At 37.5% G+C, this 22,627-nt stretch overlaps 1 protein-coding gene and 1 long non-coding RNA gene across 6 annotated transcripts in view; one reads left to right on the forward strand and one right to left on the reverse strand.

The window, feature by feature from the left end:
* MCPH1 (microcephalin 1) overlaps positions 1 to 9,735 on the reverse strand; it is a 129,506-nt gene extending 119,771 nt beyond the window's left edge. For all 4 annotated transcript variants that reach the window (XM_084516283.1, XM_084516284.1, XM_084516285.1 and 1 more), the window contains exons 1-5: positions 9,631 to 9,735; positions 7,664 to 7,755; positions 5,159 to 5,277; positions 973 to 1,048; positions 274 to 394 (exon numbers count right to left, since the gene is read on the reverse strand). In XM_084516283.1, the coding sequence (XP_084372409.1) occupies positions 274 to 394; positions 973 to 1,048; positions 5,159 to 5,277; positions 7,664 to 7,755; positions 9,631 to 9,649 (427 nt within the window). In that variant the 5' untranslated portion in view covers positions 9,650 to 9,735. The remainder of the gene's footprint in view (positions 1 to 273; positions 395 to 972; positions 1,049 to 5,158; positions 5,278 to 7,663; positions 7,756 to 9,630) is intronic.
* Positions 1 to 22,627, forward strand: part of LOC311435372 — a 105,585-nt gene that overhangs the window by 3,906 nt on the left and 79,052 nt on the right. The window contains exon 3 of one of the 2 annotated variants that reach the window (XR_014692086.1): positions 11,805 to 11,923. The exons of the other annotated variant lie outside the window; for it this stretch is intronic. This is a non-coding gene — a long non-coding RNA (uncharacterized lncRNA). The remainder of the gene's footprint in view (positions 1 to 11,804; positions 11,924 to 22,627) is intronic. 2 annotated transcript variants of the gene reach the window in all.

Raw genomic sequence — 22,627 nt, forward strand, 5'->3', positions numbered from 1 at the left:
TTGCATTTGTACATTAATATTTGCATGTTATACCAGCTTCAGAATGAGTTCTCTTTTCTTAAAAAAATAAATAAATAAATAAAGTCCCTTATACCTAACCACTACAGGTACCTTAATACCACAAACTTGCAAACAGTTTTGTAAAAAGTAAAACGACTTTACTTGTTATAGTGAGATACATAAAAGTGTAAAAATAAAATTTAAAAACTACCTTTAAGTGCTTTAAAGAAATAACTTCAAAATATCTGAAGATTAGTCCAAAGGAATACTTACCTGCATTAATTCCTATCTTTTGTTTAGCTAATTCTTTAGCCATCTTGTCCAGTCTTCTCTGCAGCTTTTTATCATTTTCTGGAGATTTTTCTACAAAGTCTTTTGGCTGCATACATTTGTGCTAGAGGATACATAAAAAGCTTAAGTATGTGGTAAGAATTGGCCAAAAGTAACTAGACTTCCTACTTGCCTACTTTTATCACAGTATTAATTATCAATGTTTAGCACTATGCTATTTATAATCACCTCTTTAAGAATCACGGACAATTGCAGAAGTTAACATTTTTCAAAATGAACTGTAATGAAGACAGAAAGGTTAAACAGATACTTTAGATTAAATGCCATCTAAGCCATTAATTTATTTATTTTTTGCTTGCAGAAAAGCTAAAGCTCAGATCTTTTTTATTTTATTTTACTTTTTTCAAAATCAGGATTTCTGCATTAATCACAGCTCAATGAAACACAAAGCACACTGCAGTCATTTGGTTTCGATTAGTCAATCATTATGTAATCTTAATTTAAATCTTGGTTTTTTTATTCACCAATATAAAAGCTCATTTTTTATTATCTGTTCTTAAGGTGTCAAATATCACAGCCATAGTCTACCTTTAAAAACCTATTGAGATGGACAGAGTTTACAGAAATTCTGAAAATGAACAGTTTCTATGCCTAAGGTCAGGAAATTCAAACTTTACTCACTTTTAGCAGTAATCCTTCATTATTGTATACTGCAGGAAATAAAGACTCATCAACATGTATTCCAGTTTCTCGACACCTGTAAAATAAATTAGAGATGCAATCTTTAATTTTTAAGAATGAGAATCTTTGTTGAAAAAAAAAAAAAAAAAAAAAAAAATCAGCCCTGTAATAATTAGACCCTTCCCAATTGCATATCTTTGTCATAACTTCTGCAATGCTAAAAAAAAAACAACAACAACAAACAAACAACAACTACTTTACATTAAAGCAAACAGAAGACATGATAACATTGTCCTAATGATATCCTCTAAACTGCTGCTTCAATGCTCTGAAAGTCAAAGATTCTAGCTCATATGTTATTCCCACACACATTCAAAAATCACTGTATTAAGTCCTTCAGATTCATATGAACCTGAAATCTGGCACTGACTTTTGTGCAGACTGTAGGTTTTCATCTTTCATTAGCTAGTAAGACACTAATCTACAGAATGTTATTAAAAACAAGAAAAAAAAATCCAAAGCTCCCCTTGTGGCAAGTGAGAAGGTAGGCTTCATCTGGCTTTTACTTCTTACCCTTTAGTTTTGGTTTTCTGTGTTCTCTTTGTGTAGGCAATGCTTGAAACAAACCCCTATTGTGGAGGGATCTATATTTGTTTAATAATTAAAAAAAAAACAAACTGACAACTTACCCCTAGATTGACCCTATCTTTTCTTATTCAAAGACTGACTTTAGATTGGTAGGACACGTTATCTTGGAATGTCATATATGCGTACACCATGGATGATGTTGAGGCAAGAACTTGGTTATCGATACATTAATTGAAGTTATTTTAGTCAAAATTTGTAACATTTCATTCCTGAATAGTGTTTTCACTAAATAATACAACTAGTTACATGAAAGACTGCAGAAGACTTAGTAAACTACTAGAATTCCTCCAGCAGTCATTCAAAACTGTGATGCTAGCGACACCTAGTGTCACACCGCGTTAAAGTTTGTATTCATCGAATTGCAATCTAACGCTTTACTGTTTTGAAAAGAAAAAAAGAGAGCCAAACCACTACACATATTTGTCAAACTATCTGAATTTAGAGTTCTCTGGAGTATCAGTTAGACATTCAATCTGTTTGACTTCAGTGGCTATTATTAAATTCTAGATAATGACCAACACAGATGTAGAATACATTAAAATTTAAATTAAATCAGATAATTAATGTAGTTAATTCAGAGAAACTAAACAGAAAAAGGGTTGAGCATTAAAGATCTTATAGAATTTTTTTTAAGCTTTGCAGACAAATCAGAGTAGCCTTACTGAGAACAGACAAATAGAGTTTCACAATCATGTTTAGATTTGGACTAAGTGTTCTTACTTTGGACACAGATTTTAGTAATTCCATTTTACCTAAGGATTTATTGTTTGTTTGTTTTAAGACTGCTCATTAAGACCTTTGAGTCAAAGCAGCACTAAAAAAACAGCTCAGTGATCCCAAAAGCATCACTCATTTTGCATTAAACTTATAATATATTTAAATGAATAGCAAGTCCACAATTATTTTAAAATATTTTTAAATTTCAACTATCATTTTAAAAGTTTTCTTCTATATAAAATTACTTCCTGTTAAACTATGGAACTTCATTGTGTTTAGATGCAAACAGATGCTCATACTACAAAGCAGAAGCTTCCAATAAAACCTCGGGTATATCACTGGAAACAGCACTCAAAATAAATTGAGGCAACATTCACACAGACCCTGACAGTCTATATATATATATATACACACACACACACGCATATATATATAATTTTTTTTTCCCATGGAGAAAAGCAGACACTACACTTTTTCAAATCAATGGACATGTTCCTATGAAAGGTTCAAGTACTGCTCAGGAGAACATAACACTAGTGTACATGCAGAATTTTTTGGAAGTAGGGCCCCACTAGCTGTTAAGTGGGAAAATATTTGGCATAAAGCAGAAGAGTAAGGAAATGCTGGAGTAATTGTTTATGAGTTGCTTCCTTGTCTGGTGTTTTCAGAGCTCAAACATCAAAGCGCAGGCTCCAGATTAAATAGAATATACTCCAGCATCCTGTTTCCAATATCAAGATGCCCAGGAACATGTAAGAACATGAAAACACAGCAAAACACTCTCAGTTTACTTTGTTATGTTCAACAGATTTATGGTTTAGGGATAGCCTAAGACAATTTTATTAAAAAACAAACATAGTATTAAGTGTTTAATTGCTTCAGTGTTTTGTAAAACCCATGTAAATCTTTGCAGTCTATACTGATTCTCCAACAAGGAGTTGCAGCCTAACTATGCTTTGCTAAAAATCATTTACTACTTTCTCTGCATCTACCTCCAGCCAGATTCATGTGATACTCTCCAATTCTTCCACTGGGGAATGGATAATATACATTAATTCCCTCCTACTCAGTCTCTCTTTATGAATCTTTGTTTTCACAGGAGTCTCTCCCCCCTCCACTCTCACTTCTTCTGAGGCTGAAGAATTCTTGTCTCTTCAATTACATTTTGTGATAAAACTATTTTATACTTTGCCATGCTTGCTGCTATTTCAGGCAATATTCTGAACATAACCATGGCCTTCTTGCTTCAGCTACAAGAAGCATCACGCTTGCAGGCTCTTATTCTGGTGGAGGATTTCAACCACATGGTTGGCCAATGGCAGCGGGGTTGGAACTAGATGATCCAAAAGCATCATCTAGAGGCCTCTGCCAACCCAAGCCATTCTACAAGTCTATGGTAACATAACGTCATCCCACTACACAAAATTTAATGCTCTATTTCATTTATTTTTTGATAACCACTTAGGTAATACTATGGAAACATTTCTAAAGGTTTCACCCACCCAACATCTTCCAGTACTGTTGAGAAGACTCGTATGGTTGGAACTGCTATAACAGAGATCACATTTCTGTGTGACACATCCTGGTCTATCCTCTGTGAGCTTCTCTTATTCTTATTCTGCTGCTACTGCAAATGCTACTCACCTGGACTTTCCTGGGATTCTTTTTTACTGTAACACCTGCATGTCCTTGAAGAGTTAATAGTTCCTGTGACTACAGTTTCAGATTTCATATTTATACACTTCTCTAGCTCAGAAGCATATTTAAAATATAACCAAATATCCCACTGGAATGACCATCATCCTTATGTGCACTCAGCTGTAGGTCACAGAAGGAAACAGTCACATAAATAACATTTTGCATCCCTAGTGCATTTTTGAGAACTTACAAGATTTCTTCATTAGTGTTAAGGCTTGCTGGATTGTAAAGTTATAGCTTCTATATCTGATATATATAAAAACAGGAAAATTCTGCCTCAGCATAACTGCATGAATTTCTGTTTTGGCTCACAGACTTGCATTGAAAGCTTTGCAGTTGTACTGGCCTACACTTAATTGGCAGCAGAGCTCAGTGTTGCTTCTCCCCCCAGCACTTAGCAGACTGCTAATTCTCTATGCATTCTCTAACTGGTATAGTACATGGCCCATCATCACAGTAATTTACAAAAATAAAGACAAGGAGTGTTAGAAACTAGTAGTTGTTTTTTTCCCCCCACTTTATCTGAAATCTAAGTTTGGCCTCTTAAAACTTGGAGGACATGCCACGAACCACAAACATTTTCTCATGGATGGCTTCAAAGCTGACATTTCATATTTTTTCTGTTTGTTTTAACTATTTCCTTGTGGTAGATGAAAATCTTCAAGCGGTGCCATGCTGAACCTGCCAAATGTCTTAAAAGCCAGATATGGATCATTTTTTTTCTTGCTATGAGATACTCTCTCAATGGGGAATAATTACAGAACTGGTACAAGTGTGCTTTTTCATGTGGAAATGGAAGAATTCTGTTCAACATAAATATCTGATCTTCACTGCCTATGTATGTTATATGAGAGCAAAGGAGTAGAACACTGCATTGTTAAAAAACATACCATGAAACTACTTCAACACATTCATTTTTCAATAGATAACGTGGTATCTTTCTGTGGAAGAAAGGCATTTTTGTTTTAAGAATAGTGTCATAGGAAAGTAATCAATTACTCATAGACTTATCACTGTCTCAAGTACATTAAAAAAAAAAAGGTAGTGTACTTTAAGTATTTTAATAAATACCAGAATCTATTCTCTGGAACGGGTCACATTCATTATACTCAATGGTACTCACTTCTCCACCCATAGTACAGAAACTATTTTTACACCAGCCTTCTGTGCTTTTCTCCATGTAGCCAAACGTCCTTCTTTGAAGACCACGTGAGTTACGTGCTTGTTGAAAGTTTTTGAAACCTGTAGAAGTAAACAGAGAGCAGATCTTTGAGTCTGAAAATCAGACAAGATTAATGAAATTATAGATAGCCTGTTTTTCTGGATACAACAATAGCATAAAAACATTATATCAAGGACCTGTTTGATCTTTCCCATCTTTGCAAGGAGCCTGAAGCAATCAAAGCCCAAGTCTGATTAGCCAAGCCAACACAAGAAATCCCTAGAGGGCTGGAGTAGCCTTTTATTTTCTAACTTCTTTTTTCTAGATTACTATTTTCATTTGCCTACTCTAGCTGTATCACTAATCTTACAACATCTTTATTTAAGTAGCTCAACATTATTTCTTATGTAACAGCCAGTACAGAAATTAGCTGTCACTATCCAAAAAATGCCAGTTATATCTTTAATTTAGTGAAGAACTCGGACTTAGATTACAGCTAACCTCATCGTTTACACTCATTCTCAACAACAGTGATCACTTTTAGTTCTGTGGGAAGGGAGGTTGATGCTGCTAAGAAAACTAATCACATGGAAACACTTTAAAAAGAGTGAGAAATACAGAAAGCTTAAGTCAGTACAGCTAAGGTCACAACTGACATTTTCACTGTGCTAAAGTTACCAACCTTTACTGATAACTAAATGACAACCTTCTTAGTTCTAGAAATCCATTCTTTACAACCAAAATTTCACTTCATTGGAACTAAACATAAAGCTATTTGATAAGTTGTTGTTATTGTACTGATGTCACCATGCTATTAATTCGTATTTTACAGCAGCATCTCCTCAACACAGCCAATTGGAAGTAGTTGTGCAGATTTCTGTTGCATTCTCAATTGAGTCACTACATTTGGCTCCAAACGTGTTGGACCTACTTTTGTCTTTAAGCAGACTATTTAGCTTTTCCAAATAGTTTTGATGGCAAGCTTATTTATTGCTCCTCTGAAGACAAAAAGCAAGAGATTCAAATATCTAGGTATACATGACCAATGAATCTTTTTCAGAATATGTTATGACTGTAGATACAAACACATAGTCCCTTATGCTAGCATCATGCTCAGAGCCCACATCCTAAGGAGTCGGGATGCTTGACATGGCTTTGCTTCCAAATTATGGAGCAACACTACCTTAAGGCCTCCCTCTCACTATGAAGAGTCAGTCAAGACATTGCTGCATGCAGCAGTCCCCTCTCCAGTCCCATCCCTTACCCTGGGGGTCCTCTGTTGATAAGTTGACCTTAACTTGGTATGTCTGAACCAACACTCTAGTGGAAAACAAAATGAGAAATTTCTTTCCTGAAAGAGCGAGCCAAGCCAGTTTCTTATCATGTGCTCAGCCATAAAAAAGGGAAGGAAGTGTTGGCCAGGAATGAAATAATGATGGAAAAGGATCACCCCCTTTCAAAATGATCTGCTGAACAGATGCATCTGTACCATTCATCTGTACCTTTCACCATACCCAGCTACTTTAAGATCAACTCAAAATACTTACAGAATTTTGAAGCCTTATCATATTTTCCACAAGAAAAACCTGAAGCCATTAGAACAAAACTCAGTAGATCTCACAGCACAGCCCAAAAGAACTAGAGATTTTTATTACTCAAGTTACTTATTGTGAGTTGTATTTCCTTTTACAATAAAAACAGTTCTATTGTTCTGGCATGCTACCTCAGCTAAATTCATACAGTGAGAGAGACTTTGGAGATGTTAGCAAAACTTCCTAAATGACAGTGAGAGACACCTACATATGCACAATTAAAAAGCACTGGGAGTTCACACAAGTGTTATTTAGAGCATAATGTGGGTTGTAAAAATCTCCATTAACCAGTAATAATGTGCAAGAAGGCAAGATGCTAGTTTGACTTCAGTGTCTAGCTGAAATTTTACAGCTGGCAGTTAAACACATTTTGTACCTACAGCTCAAGTATATTTGATATGGAAAAATCACCGACACATCTTAGATGTATTTTTACTAGCACTTTCTGGAAGAGAACTGTATTTGTAGGACAGTGAGTAGAAGAATAAAATGTAACAGTACATAGGTTAGAAAACATTGTAACAACAGACCAGCTGCCTTGAAGTTAAAGAAAACAAAACATGTAAATAACTTAGATTTTCAACCCCTAAATTTGGTTTGTCCCCTCTATAGTATAAAAAATACTTGATGAGATATATTTGCTACTGTATTAATATGCAAAGAGGTTTTTAAATAGATAATGAAGCTTTAAATACATTTCCCATCTGCCACTACTAATAAGAATTTTACAGTATGTTCATCTATTTGAATCTGTGATTATTTTTTTCCTGCCCTTTAAAAACTCCTACTACAAAGAAATAAACAAGCAGAACAAATAAGCTAGTTTTTGAGTAAGAGTTTTCCTATTCTGTTTGCTTCAAAAAAAAGTCCTTACTTTTGCTCCCATGTCAAGAAGTTGCTTCTCAAAGGCTTTTGAGTAATCTTCTGTTCTGTTAGATGACCAGACTTCTACAAATGCACAAATACCTGGATCAGAAGAGAAAAAACAAGAGCCATTTTAGTTCACTACGGTAAAGCTAGTTAAACTACCTTTCCAACAAAAATTTGCTTTAATACATGCTGAATGCAGTAGCAAATAGGTGACATTGGTGGTAGGGTGATGGTCTTTTCCAACCCTAATGATTCTATGATTCTGTGAAGTATAGCTTTTAATAAACTGAGCATCACATGTTAGCAACAGTTTTTCTTTTCAGAGTATTGCTGTCCCTTAAATTAGTTGAAATGTAACATACTAAGACTTTTGACAGTTCTTACACAACTTTTCACTTTTTGACAAGCAAAGCAGCATCTTTACACAACTGGTTACCCATATGACTAAACCATTGCCAATCTTCAGGTTAATCAAAAATGTTAAAAATAGGTGTTGTAATATAGGCTACCAAACATAACAAAATAAGTCATGGAATTATTCTTTCAACAAACCTCCATAAAACTCTGCAGAAACATCATTTAACAATTTTCAACTGACTTAAAACTTACTTAAAATTCCACATTATTGATATTGAATCACCCTGAAGTTAAGTACTTATCACAGGGGCTAACAAAGTTTCATGTCAGCTGCTTTATGGAACGTCAGAAATATTGCATTTAAGCTGCTTATTCTATCAACCAGATTAAGAATCTTTTTGAGGAATGAAATCAGCCTTCACTGAGAAAGTCTTAAAAAAAAAAAAGTCACAATCCCAGATGACATGGAGGGATAAGCAAATGAAACTTGTAATAATTCCTTTGTTAGGATGACCTATAGCTGGATTGGCCATACCAATTTCCCTTTTGGGATAGTGGATCAGGAGAAAACTGGAAGAATGCCAGTTCACCAAAACCAACTTTAAACAAACTGCAGGCCAGACAGTTCTCAGAACTCATGAATAAATTTGAAAGCATCAATTTAAATTTTAAAAGTACATCCTTAGCAAACACTGTTTAACTATTTTAGTTACTAGGGATGCCCTTCCAAATCATTTATTATTACATAGTAGCACGTCTTCTTCTTAAATGTATAACACAACAATGCTCTAACTGTAGTAATTCATAGAGAATAATGTTTGAAATTGCTATATATATATATTTATTTTTTAAACTAAGAGATTTATGAAACTTAGTGAAACCAGAAGGAAGAAAATGATGATCAGTAATATAACATCAGATATCTACGGGACTTTAAGTCAAGCCTACTCCAATTCACTGTTTTTTACCCATGTTCATTTTGGTAGAGGACCAGGACAGCTTTTTGTCAGTTACTTTTTTTTGCTTGGTTGCTCTGTTGTGAAAAATGTTGCACTCATCTTCAAAAAAAAACCACAATGTCTTCTTGCATCAAATACTTTGTAACCTTTACAGTTACAGTTCTGCCAGAAAAAGGGGTTGGAGCCTACCAGTGAGGGTCAAGCTAGGACCTTACAGGGAAACTCTACTTCAGCGTGTATCTGCAGCAGGATCTAAGGCATGGTGTACAGTAATTAGCCAATTTGAGCTAATATAATCCAACAAGAGACAAAACACTGTGTAGTTTTCCTACTGCAGGAAGCAAGGGAAATCAGGAAGCGTTTGGAGGCGTTTTGAACTCGGAGCTGGGTTCTTGGAGAAGGCCACTCACGCTACAACATCTCAAAGGGGGCAGCAAAATGAAAGTCAAGAGGACAACCTAAGGAGGCAGAAACTTAGAAAGAAGCTGGAGGAACCGAGACAGGCCACGGGGCTCGGGCAGGGGCGGCTACGGGCCGGTGGCTCCCTGCCCTCTCCGAGGAGGCTGCCAGCCCAAAGCCCTGGACCGCCTCCTTTCTTCCTCCCTTCACTCCCTCCCCACCCCGGGGGCTCCCTTCAGGGCGGCCGAGCCGGTACCTTTCAGGACGGGCTCCATCGGCGGCCGGGCACAGCACCGGCCCCGCAGGCTCCGGTAGCCGCCACCGTTCAAACCCGCCTCCGCGCCGCTCCGCCGGGCCTGCGCCCTGCGCCGCGCCCCGCCGCGCCTGCGTCCCGGCCAAGAAATGGCGGCCGGGGGCCGGCCGGGGGGCTGGGGAGCAGTGCCTGGCGGAGGCTGAGGCTGAGGGGAGGCTGTGGGGGTGAAACTAAAAATATAAGTCGTGCATTAGTAAAATAAGGGCTCTTTCCCAGCAGCTCGGGCTGAGTGTAGTGATGGGGGAGCTAGCGGAATGTTTTTCAAAGCTGCTTTGAAAAAGGGAAAGTTATGGCAAAGCAGTGCGTGAGGTTCATGGTCTGCTCTCTTCATGGTGTTTCTCTGAAGAGTTTTCTTTGGTAGAGAGGTGTGTAAGGAAATCAGCACCCTCTGAACCCGGTGTGTGACGAGAAAAAGCACTGAGCAAGCCAACAAAATGGGGATTAGCAAACAGGAGTGACCAGGCAGTGTTCAAGTGTCCAAAATAGCTTGAGGGCAACTGTGCTACTGAGGACAGTGAGCCCATCCTTAAGGAAAATGGTTTCTGTGATAGAAAGCTGGAGTGTAGCAAATGTGATGACAAAGGGAAGTAAGATATAGAAAGCCTGATGTCTTCCCTAGTGCAATAATAATAAAGACATTAGTGAGCATAAGGACATAAACAATGAGAAAGAAGATGCACACCTTTTCTAAAATAAAATGGTGATGCACAACTTCATTACATGGTGTACACAGCTCAGAAGCGCTGATGTTGCTGTAGTGTTACATAAACCAATGCTGTTCTGAAACCTTCAACGTGTAATCCTCTTCATCTGAGAAATGATGAAGCAGAAATTAAGAAGCAATAGAGGGGCAAAACAAAGTTACTGCACGTCAGTGCTTCCTTAGATTCAGAGCCATTGCTAAATTAGTGATTATGGGTAGAATTAGTAAATAGCTGTGAACTTTCAATGGAGTTTAAAAACATGAAACTGGGATGTTCAGGAAATTAGTAAGCTCATCAATTTCTGTACAGCATGTATGAGTAAAATTATTTCAAAATAGGATACATCCACACAGTCTCTTTGAATTTGTGTGGGATTGGAAACTATGACATAAGAAAACTAGTAAGAAAATGATGGTACTATCTTCAACGTACTTGTGAAAACTACTTTTTTTTTTTTTGGTAAATAATTTCTAGGTATGTCAGTGATATAAACCCACTCCATCCACATAACCAAAGCTGACAGAAACATCAAGATCCTAGAGCCAGCAATTCTAATAAAACTTTAAAATAAAATAAAATAAAATCCAGACTGAGGGAAATTTCAGCATAATTAAAAAATGCATCAATTTGTACTTGTGTCCAAGCATAATATTTAATCTACGATGCAAGTCTGAAAGACCTTCAGTAAAAACAAACAAACAAACAAACAAACATGGGTTGTGTCTGAGCCTTTAACTGAAAAGTAGCAGCAGGTTTTATAGTTGCTCTAAATAGATTTTAAAGGGGGGTATGCTGAAATGTACACTTAGAGCTGTATATTCTGATTCTCCAGTCATAAAGACAGTGAAGTTTAGTGGCTACAAGAAGCTGTTACATCTCGTTATCAGAGCAAAGGACTGCTCAAAGAACGTTGGGCTTCAGGTATCCACCTTTTTATTACAGAGGCAAGTAAGTACCATACTGAAAGTATCCAATGAATTCACTGAGTTTTCTCTGAAATGGTTTTGACTTCATAGTTGTTTCAGGCTTTACTAGACATGGTTTCTGTACAGTCAGTACTTACTATGACAGAAGTTACAGAATGCTGCACTGTGAAGAAAGAGTTTTCCAGGTTATATTATGCCTGAAAAGGAAGGAACAGTAAAAGTTGCATTTCACTTGACATCCTAATCAAAAAGAATAGCTCTTGTTCCAAAGAAATAACAGTTCCCTGAATTTCTAAATGCTTCCTAGGCATCAAAACAATTAATGGTGTGAACTATGAATCCAAATTACGCTGAAAAATTTGAGGTGCATTACTTCCCCCAAAGCAGCAAATCCCAGTGAGTCAATCTGTTTATTTAGCACCTGTGTGCTTGTATATCAAAAAATATTTGGAGAGGTCTTCTGTCCAATGCTTCATGGCCATTACAGGTGCACAGGTGGGAAGAAATGCTTGGAGAAGCTGCAAATGGGCATGTTGCCTGCATGGAGAAAGCACCAGAAAGCATCTCTGACTGTCGACTTCAACCATTATAGAGTCTTTGTTCAAGGTAGGCTCCTCATTTTCGCAGTAACTGTAACAGTTCTTGTCAGTACCTTTTCCAGTTTGAATGTGACTCTCTTAAGTAGCATACAAAATTGTAGTGTTTCAGTTGCCATGTACCATGATGTTAATACTGGACTTCTAGATATACTTTATGTGATTTATCCTAGGATCACACGTTTGTTTTCTGAGGGCCACTTAATTATTCTGTGATAGACTAATATTTCCAGCTGATGAGGTCTGTCATTGCAGCTGCCTGTTTATTAGTTTCTAATTTCACTGCATTCCAGTATGTGAGCTCATCCAATTGTTTCTATGTTCCGGTTTTAATAAGGTCTCTGTTCAAACCATCTGCAAATTTCATTAGCATACACTTTATTTCCAAGCTTATAATGAAAATAGCAACTAAGTTTGGATCTTAACTGGATCTAAGACTTAACTGGAACTAAGACTGGATCTTAACTGCTCATTCAGGATCACCATTAGAATCTTCCTCAGTTCTCTCTCTAGTGTGATCCACCTTACCCCTATCTACCTTCCTTACTTAGGACATCTTGAACACCACCATTTCTTCATGTGAGGTAGTAACTTATTGCATATCAAATGAAACAGTAAAGTAGATTCAATCTTTCTTGCCTTTTCCAGAAAATATTTTTCTTAGAAAAAAAGAGGTAATATGGTAGTGTGATTACTGGAATCTAAATTTATATCATTGACAATTATAGTCTTTTCCTTCCCTGTGCTATATGTTGCCCCCCATATTCCTTTTTGTTTCTCTTCTCCTACTTGTTATAAAAGTCAGCAAAATCATTCCTGACCAGTTTGTGCCAGGAAGACATCTTTGAGCCCAGGTGTGGCCAGCTCCATCTGGTTAGAAGTGAATTTTGATGACACACCGGGAAACAAGACCAAAGTGATGCTAATATAGCTCAAAATTGCAGCTATGCTGTTGAAACAATACTGTGACACTGCCATTTTCCATACTGAATAGTAATCTGACACTCATGCTGTCAGTAGTTTGTATTGACACTGTTGTAGATACATATAGGAGTCACACCTCAGTTGTCTCAGTGGCATTCTAGTCATTGCTTCCCCAGAAGCAGAATGCCTCCGGAGAGTGCCAACAGTGGCTTTTTTGTTTTCCTGTTTTCCTTGTTTGACTGATGCTTAAAAAGACGTGTTTTAGCTTTGTACTTCTATTCCACAGAACAGTGAAAGTTCTGTTTTGCAAAGTAGTTCAGTCTAAATAGACAAAAAGAAATTCTTATATTTCTACTGTTTCTCTTAGTATATATTATGTAGAGTATTAGTTTATAGTAATAAAACAAGGAAACAAATATGTATATATTTTGAATAGCCAAAGGATCTTTGTGTGCAATATTATAAAAAGAATGTTGTATAAGCTTATCAAATACATGTGTATTTATCATTGTCAAAAACCTTTACTGATAGTCTTGTTCCTTATTTGTGTTTGACAGCAGGTGGAAAAAATTATGAGGGACATTTATTTCTTGTCACAAAGAAGTGTAATATTCTTACAAAATTGTTAAATGTTCTCATCAATGACATGACTGTTCATTTTCAATGCTTATATTCATGATCAAGAAAATTACATGTGCTAAGTGTAAGGCCTTCTTCAGAAAAGGAAAAAGCAGTTTTGTTTTCTTTTAGCTGAGGCAATGGCACAAATTTTATTTTCTCTTACCACTCTGCAATTTAAGAAATCACTCCTTTTAGAACCACAGCCAATCTGCTGACACAGCATTAGATTTGAGTTTGTGAAAGGCTGATAATAGTATAGAGACCTACCCTTGTAAGTTTTAACTCACCCAGTGAGACAATGTCTTTGACATACTATGACCCTAAAGGCCTATCACAGAAGAAAAACACAGCACCATGCTGAAAAATAACAGCCCATCATATAACTGAGAGCATGACTTGACAACATGCTAATAAGCAGGTGTCCGTGTTGTTCTTGCTGGTGTGGAAGGCTTATGCATCTGCCCTCCAAACAGCTTTTATTGCCTGTGGTTCAGGCTATGGCAGCAGCTGTAAAGGGGTAGAAAAGCCAGTTTATCTGACCTCAGTACTAAAATTCTATGGTGAAGGTTTATGATATTCCCAAGCAATGAAGAACTGGGCTACTGACCAAAGACTGCTTACTTTTCATCCAGTTCTATGTGGAGATGCAGATGTAGACTATGGAAGACATTAAGGTGTTAAGGATAGGTACCCAAAATACTTCATGATCCTATTGTAACTTGGTAAAGCAGCCCCAAAGATACTGTTTAAAAACAGTATCCTTTTGTGTATGTTCAGGCCTGTCTTGGTGATACATGTGAGAGCAATTTAAGAACTTTCCACCTCCTGCGGTGAGCTCCACAGTTTATGTGAGTCTCAGGAAAAGTGATGGTAGGGTAAATTCGGAGTTCAGGCTGTGAATTGAGGCAGAAAAAGTGCTGATTCACCTTGGCTGCTGCTGACTCAGCTCCTGAAGCAGTGCATAGAAGAAAGAGAACAATGGTAAGTGTAAACTTCTTATATCTCTCTGACATGAATGATCAAAGCTCATTTGAAAGCATCTCAAGTGCTTTACCTCCAGTCAGAGCTTTGGACAGGTCTTATGGCTGAAGTGGTACACATAAGAAAGGCACACACTGTTACTGTTTCTTAGGAATAGACAGCTAAACAATGAACACTATTATTCATGTAACTATGCTTTGCCTACACACCATTGGCAGATCATGTCTCCTAAGTTAAGTGACTAACATGATCAAAGGTATGGAATAGATTTTGTATTATTGAATTGGCCTAGAAATGGCCTGGAAAGTAGTCAACTGATGGTGGATATAAGAGGGGCCTACAGAAACATGAGTGGCCTGAAGATTGCAGCTGGGGAGAATGGCTGTTCACTTGCTTTTCCAAATAAAGGACAGGGGCATCAAAAGAAATTAGCAGAAAGCAGATGCAGAACAAACAAGAAAAGTGCCTTTTTGTTCCACAGAAGAGGAACTTGAAATGAAGAACTCCTGGCAGACAGGTGTTGTGGGTTCCAAAAGTGGACACAATTCAAATGGATGCTGGAAGGAAAACATACCAAGGCTACTAAATATATCACAACTATGGTTAGTTTAGGAAATCCTGAAGTCATAGATAGGTTGAAAGTCTATCTGAAAGAGGTTGCTGGGTTAAGTAAGCTCTGACCCAGAATACAGGCATGTGTTTCTTAAGTTCAAATATGTGAGAGCCTTAATGCTCTAAGAAAGGAATCCATTATATCTGTGAATGACCCCAACTAGAGGGACCTGAATAGGCCAATGGAGACCTCATTAAATTCATCAGGGATGTATCTGAAGTCCTACACCTGGGCAGGAAGGATCTCTGGCAGTAATACAGTCCAGTTTTGGGTCTTCCTGTACAAGGAAGACATGGGTAAACTGGAGCAAGTTCAGAGAAAGGCCATCAGGATGACTTGTTCTCTGGGGAAAAGGCTGAGATAGCTGGACAGCAAGCAACACAGCAGGTTGCCCTGGGAGGTTGTGGAATATCATTTCTTGGGGGTTTTCAAGAGCCAAGTGCAGAAAGACCCAAGTAAATATGTTCTCAGTTCAGCATTGTTCCTGACTAGACAAACTCCCCAAATCCCTTCCAAACAAACTTATTCTTTAACCTATGAATTTTCAGGATCACCTCCCTGAACTAGATCACCACATGACTTCTGAGAAACAATGTCAGTGTGAAGCAGGGGACAGGGTGGCATGTTTAAGGAAGGAGCTGAAAAACATCAAACTTGGATCAATTTAAGATGCTGTGGAACAGCACGATCACAGCAGTCCATGACATCTTTTTCCTTATGCTGTAGATGAGGTCAGTGAAAATATTTTTCTAGCCCTCATCCCTTGCAACCCAGTATTTTTAGAGAAGAACAGATCATCATTAAGAATGCTGTCTTCCAGAATGTTAGGGAGCACTTAGTTTTTATTGCAGTAGGTATTTATAAACAGTATAGATAGAGTCAACTTGAGTTCCCATTACCTAATGCCTTTTTGTGCTTTATATCTTAATAGAATAGCTGGTCTCTCTCTCTATATATATATATTTCTTTCACTCTTCTTTTCTGTTTCTCTGTCCTATTTAAATATGTCATACAGTATCAGGAATAAAAGCTGCAAAATGTTTTTACATACCTCTAGCCCTGCTTAGTTAGTTTTGTCCATTATTGGAGTAAGTGGAAGAAACACAACAGAACTAAGTATAACTCTCGGTACTGTTACATGTGCAAACAGATTATAGGCTAGCAGCAAAACTTACTGTTCCAGAACAAGTGACAAATGTTTGATAAACAAACATTTACCATTTTGATTGTTTCCATTGCTCATCATATATTTTTAGTCATCAGGGGTCAAACTAATCCTTTATGTAACTCTAGTGAAGCTAGTAATGAACATGACCAATCCAATATTAAGTGGAAGAAAAATCAGAAATGGATTATAGGGAAGAAGGTAAATGGCAGATTGGAGATTTGGCAGTGCTAAAGATTAACCCATTTGCTTTTCAGCTTTTTGAAGTTCAATTCAAATTCTCTTTTCAGTGGGGCACAGAGGGAATATTGTTGGATAATCATAATACTACAAAACCTATCACAAAAGTAAGCAACTTTGTCAGACTATTCAAAACATATGAAACAAGGTAAAAGAGTGCTCCCCAGTTAGGAGTGATCAGTGCCGTTATGTATGCTTGCAGAACACTTGTGAATTATATTTTTTATGACGGTGCTTTTACCCTGTGAGCTACAGATATGTAGATCACGTTGTAGGGATTTGTAATATGAACATAATTTGTTATGCAATAATCCATGGATAAGAAAATATAAAATGACATGTATATGTACGAGAAAAACTTTAGAAATCCACGGACTAGAAAATATTGAAAGCCACTGATTGGTAGCAGGACTGGGATTTGACTTTTATAGGGTATCCCAAAGTTTTAAAACAAAGATTATTTTGGACAAAGTCCAAGAGTAAGATTATTTTGACTATCTTGCAATTTCAGTTCCTGTATTCTTTCACAAAATGTGGTTCTGATATATTATGTAACAAAACTAAACACTAAAACATGTGAACTAAAACATTACTTTGTTCTTGCTGTATCATGTTAATTTATCACACTTATGTTTCATTACCATATGTAAAGAGATGTCTGTTGGAAAAGTTAAAAAGTTTTTTCTTCCATGTAGCCCAGCAGAGCTACGTAACATTTTTGAAACTGATTTTTATTCATCCAGTTGAAGAGTTCACCTTGGTTTTGTTAGACGAGAGAGTAAGACCTGACACTCATGTGCTGAAGATATTAAGGGTATGGCTCACAGTAAAAGCAGTCTGGGCATAAGCAGCAGGCTCCAGGCCTGTGATTTGACCTTTTATGGTAGCTTTGGGCACCTACATTTTGGTGTGGTTACTGTATGGAACAACTTGTTCTGAAGATACAGTGCCTATACAGCAGTCATCATTCAAGTCCACTGTCCATTTCCAGCACAAAGGCTTAGTCTAATGACTGACCAAAAGTAACTGCTCTTACCTAGAAGCAAATGAATGATTACCCTTTCTTAGTGACTAGTGAGATAACATTGTTTATAAGAGGCAAAGTATGTACACACATTGTTGCAGTGGAACATCAAATTCATTGCATGTTCATGCCCTTTTTTAACTTCTTTTATCTTGCTAAGTTGCAGATTGTCTTACAAAATATTGTCCACCTTCCTCTGAAAGAAGGTATTTAGAGATGTTTGGATTGAGCACCTAAAACTGTTAATTGGTTTGGAAAAATCAGGTCTAAACTCACATTTTAAAGGAAGGTGGAATGTTGAAGCAAAGACGTAGTTTATTACACACTCTCATGTAGGACCTGCAGACAGCAGAAAAATTGTATGAGTCAAAAAGCAAGTGAGTATATTATGAAAAAGTCACGTTACCATACTTGCTCAAATAAAAAGTAGTATATAAAGCCTCAAATGAGATTGTAAAAGGATTCCTGCTCTAGGAACATACTCAGCGATGTAGAATTCATCTGCTTTGCTTTCCTGTTGGAACAAGTAGTTCTTACTGGCAATATATTGGGTTATAAAAAGGATTTGAATGTCTCTCGAGGCTGAGGAAAAGACAAAGTGTTATTACAGAGAGAAACTCCAGGAGTGGCAAAGCTAAGGAGAAACAATAGGATGAGTGAGGTCTATGTCTTTTTTTGGTGAGGTCAACAATAAAGGAAACTGCTATAAATGGAGAACTTTGGATATGATGTGTCTTATTAGAAGCACAGTGAAAATACTACTAGGATGATGTATGCTTTATGCAGTTTGACAGCTCTACTACAAATTAGGCTCATCATAGTTCTCAGTATGATAAATGTCAGGGGCATTTTTGAATGTCATGACAACACCAAGGATAACATTTGCTTCCTCCTGTTTCAGATGCATAGGCGTTGAATAGCTGGGCATATGATTTTGTTGTGCAGTACATCCACGACCAAATATCTTTGGGGGTGAAACAGACCTAAGAAATTACACCTTCCATTCATACACATTAATTCCATTCCATTATTGTTTGATGATATCTCTTAGTGGCAGCAAGCTGTTCAATTTTCATGACACATTGTAGTCTGCATCTGGGTTAAAGGTACTGTCTTCTCCTCCAAGACTCATTTTTGAGAGTGTTACTTTAATGATCTGATTTAGAGTGAGTTGAGAGGGTCAGAAGGAGGTGTTGTAGATGAGAAACTTCTTAAGTGTGCTTCACTCTCAAAGACAGCATATTATCAACTATGGTTTCATTTTTGACAGCAGTGTTAAACGTGGCCTCTGGTCTTTGCATTATTTAGTGGTGATCCATGCTTTTCCAGACTGTGACCCTATGTTGTATGAGAAAAAATAAACAAAACAAAAAACACAAACCAGACAAAACAAACCAACAGATCTTTATTCATATCTGGTGCCAGAGAGGAAAAAGGAAAATCGCATCCTTGTTCCAGACCTGTCTGTGATCGTAACATCAGGATCACCTCGCCTGGACTATGAAGCCAGAATATGACATGCAGTGCTGCAGAAGTTATATCTGATTGTAGAAGATGAGAAATGTACATAATTTGGGAGTAAGAGGGGTGGGAGTGGGGAATGGAAAGCAAAAATCAAGAAAAAAAAAACCTTCTGCTAATAAAACAAGCATATTCAGCTTTAGAAAATTAAATTATATCCATCAAATCACAAGAAAGAAGCACACAGAAGATGGTCTTTACATGAATCAAAGCTGATCAATGCTTCTGGTGACAAAGAGAAATTCAGGAGCATCATTAATCTGGAATGCTTCAGGGAAAGCAGTTTCTTCATTTTAAAAAACTATTCTTATATAACTTTTCAGGCTCAATTGATTTTCACAAGTCACCTAGAAACTAAGAAGGAAACACAACTAGCAATTTTTGCAACAGTTTTATTTTACATCATAGGAGTGTTGCTGTCCTGTTCTGAAAGCAGGCTATCTGACCAACAGAGGTAAAAATCTTATTTACTAAATTTAAGGGTAACCAGAGTGATTCACGGATAATGACTGACGGATTTCATTGCTGCATGTAAACAGGTACCAAACAACAAGGTGGTGGTGGTAGGGGGAATTAATGTGAACACTTTTACTCTTTAATGTGAGAAACCTGCAATAATGTATTCTCAAGGTATAAGGAGATGCATCTGTTTTACCAGTCTAATTTAATCATTCCTACTTCCCTGTATCATAATAATATTATAACAATTAATTAGTTAATGTTCTTTCATTTTTTTTATTTATTTTCATTTATTTATTTATTTATTTCGGGGTGCCCTTATGTCCTGTTACACTCAGCAGAAACATTTCAACTCCAGTTTCATTGTTTCGAGAGGCTGTAATTCATTGTGATAAAATGGTGCGGCTCTGCTGTTTTGACCAGGAGGTCATTCTGAGCGTGAAGTAAACAGGATGGAGAAGTACATATTCTTTAAGGAGAGAGAGCTTTCCTCTCCCATCAACAGTATTCGCAATACAGAAAGAGGAAGCAGAGAGAGCAAGCGGGGTTTGGAAAAGTGAGAGGGTAGCAGGGAAGGGACGTGGCTGAGGTCCAGGGAAGATTGTTAGTAAGGAAGCAAATCTTTGGCAATGACTGTTGGCTACACGCTTATTCAGAAACACACACAAAATATATAAAAAAAGGAAAAATCATCATGGGAAAAAAAAAAAAAAAAAAAAGTTGTGAAATTCTAGAGGGAATCATCAGCCTTGTAATATACTTACCAAATTGGCCAACTGCACTCACAAAACAAAAACACTACTTAATGACTGCATGAGTTCTCATCTAAATATGCAAAGGAGAGAAGAGGGGGCTTTCCTCAGTAGCAGAAATGCATAGTGTAAAATTTCCTGTGCTAATATTGCCCGGCACCACCATCCACGGGCCCACCAGCACAGCACTTCTCTCTGCCACCTGGAAGGGGTCAGTCTCTGCTCACTGGAATGGCTGCTTACTATCTAAACTGAGTCTTCCCTTAAACAAACACTGTAGCAGTAAGCTGAGCTAACCAATAATTTTACAGACCATTAAAAAAGTAAAATAATGATTAGTATTACTCCCTAATGGATTAGAGCTGTCTGTCCCGCACTGCCAGAGTGCTTAATGCACTTTCCTTTGACATGCTGTTATAACACCTCCCTTGCTGCTCTTTTGACCTTGCCATTGTCCTGCCTTTTCCCCCTTGAAAAACAAACAACCCAAAAAAGCCCGGAAACTTCATTTTGGACCAGGAGCAGCAGCTGAGGTTCCTCTGCAGCTCCCTACCCCCTGGTTCTTGGCCAGCAGCTCACCAGGGCATTGGAAGAGGAAGGTGTGGGAGGGGGGTCAGGTCTAGAGCATTCCTCTTCCAGGCTGCTTCTGAGGACCCGAGAATAAATGGCAGCTTTCAGCAGTCTGTGTTATGTGAACAAAAAGATAAGCACTTGTGGTAGGTGTACTCATAGCTCAGGTGGAAAATTGGAGTCCTATGCACAGCTTAACCCTAGGCTCTTACTGTTCTCTCATGGAGAGTGACAGCTCTCCTTCCTAAAAATAAGTACAATCCTGGTCCCACAATATAAACCTGCTGACCCTAAAGAAGGCTTGAAATTTTTTAGTATGGGTGATATTTCTGAGTGCTTGAGGCATCTGCACTTCTCCTGCCAAGGTTGTACTTCTCAGCAAGGTTGGTATTCATTCCTCAGCTCAGAGCAGATGAGGAATTAACGACCCACTGGAGACGTGCGGGACAATTCATACCTTTCATTGTGAGTAGAGGCTGGGAATAAAAAGGGATATTACTGAGCTGGATTTTGCTTCTCTCCAGATACAGCTCTGGCAGGGCTCCTGCTCTTGCTAGGCTTTCCTCAGTCTCAAGCATAACCTTTTTTTTAATGCAGTAAACAACGTGGTTCAGTGCACTTAGTGAAAGGTAGCAGCGTTGGCAACAGTGAGATGGAGCAACAAATTTGTGTAGTTTAGACAAACAGATTGACATGGCAATAGGAAGGCCTTGCTGCATCTTACAAAAACCTATGGAAGGGTTAACTCGTACAAGGACACCCCACTCCTTGGGGTTTAGGAAAGATGTTTGAAGGACTTGCTGCATGGATGCAGAAAGCACATAGTGATCTGGGGCTGATCATCAAAAGCATCCTTGGCTATCATAGATCTTCCCAAGAAGCACAGAATTGGAAACATTTTGGACTTTATTTAGATAGTCTCAGTTCCTACAGAGATTGTTTGTTATGATATATGACTTTGCTGTGTATGGTACAGCTGTTGTCCTGGAGATTTGCCAGTGACTTTGTTTTAATATTCTGACATGCGGTTCTACTTCCACTGGGGGTAGCTGACTGATGTCCATATTGAATTATTTCCTCTGTTCATTTTTGTGGCTCTTTTTAACTAGTTCAGGGTTACCAGGCTTTGATTTAAGAAGCATATTAGGTGCTGGTATAATGGTCTTAATAAAGTTCTATAAAATGTATTGAGCATATATACTAAATATGGAATTACCTAGCCTTTTATATTTGTGTTTATTTTACTGGATTTGTTTGTTTATTTCTCTTTTTATTTATATGACTGGTCAGGATAATTTTCAGGATCCACATTACGGAAGGTCAGCAGAGTCCCAGGTTCCTAACAGAAAATGAGATGACATCTGCTGTTTTAAAGGATTTTTCCTTTCAGGCCCTACAGTCTTTTAGTTCAGTGGTTCCTCTACCATTAGCACTAGTTCATGAAAAAACATTTTAGTAATTTTAACTTTCAATGTTCTTTTCCAATATTAGAATGCTTTAGCTCATTTTGTATTAAACCCTGACCTCATTAGGAGTCATGAAAGTCTGCTTCAAAGAATTGCATTTGTAGCATCCGTCTGTTTCCCAGGATATCAGCTTTCGTGAAGTGTGTTGTGTAACTGGTTAAGACAAGCTTCTACCTTGAATGGCTTGGAATGTTGTTTCTCAAGCTCATTATTTCTTCAGTCAACTAATAATTCTTTACAAGCTCTACTGTAATACAGAAGACATGCATAAATGGGCTTTCTGCTTTTCCTTGCTGTCCCATAGCAACTCCTTAATTAAGTCTATAGGTTTGTGCATAATTCTCCACCTTCGGTTTACTTGCTGTCTCTGAGAATATG

The sequence above is a fragment of the Aythya ferina genome (assembly GCF_964211825.1).
Source record: "Aythya ferina genome assembly, chromosome: 3".
In the NCBI taxonomy this organism is placed as follows: Eukaryota; Metazoa; Chordata; class Aves; order Anseriformes; family Anatidae; genus Aythya; species Aythya ferina.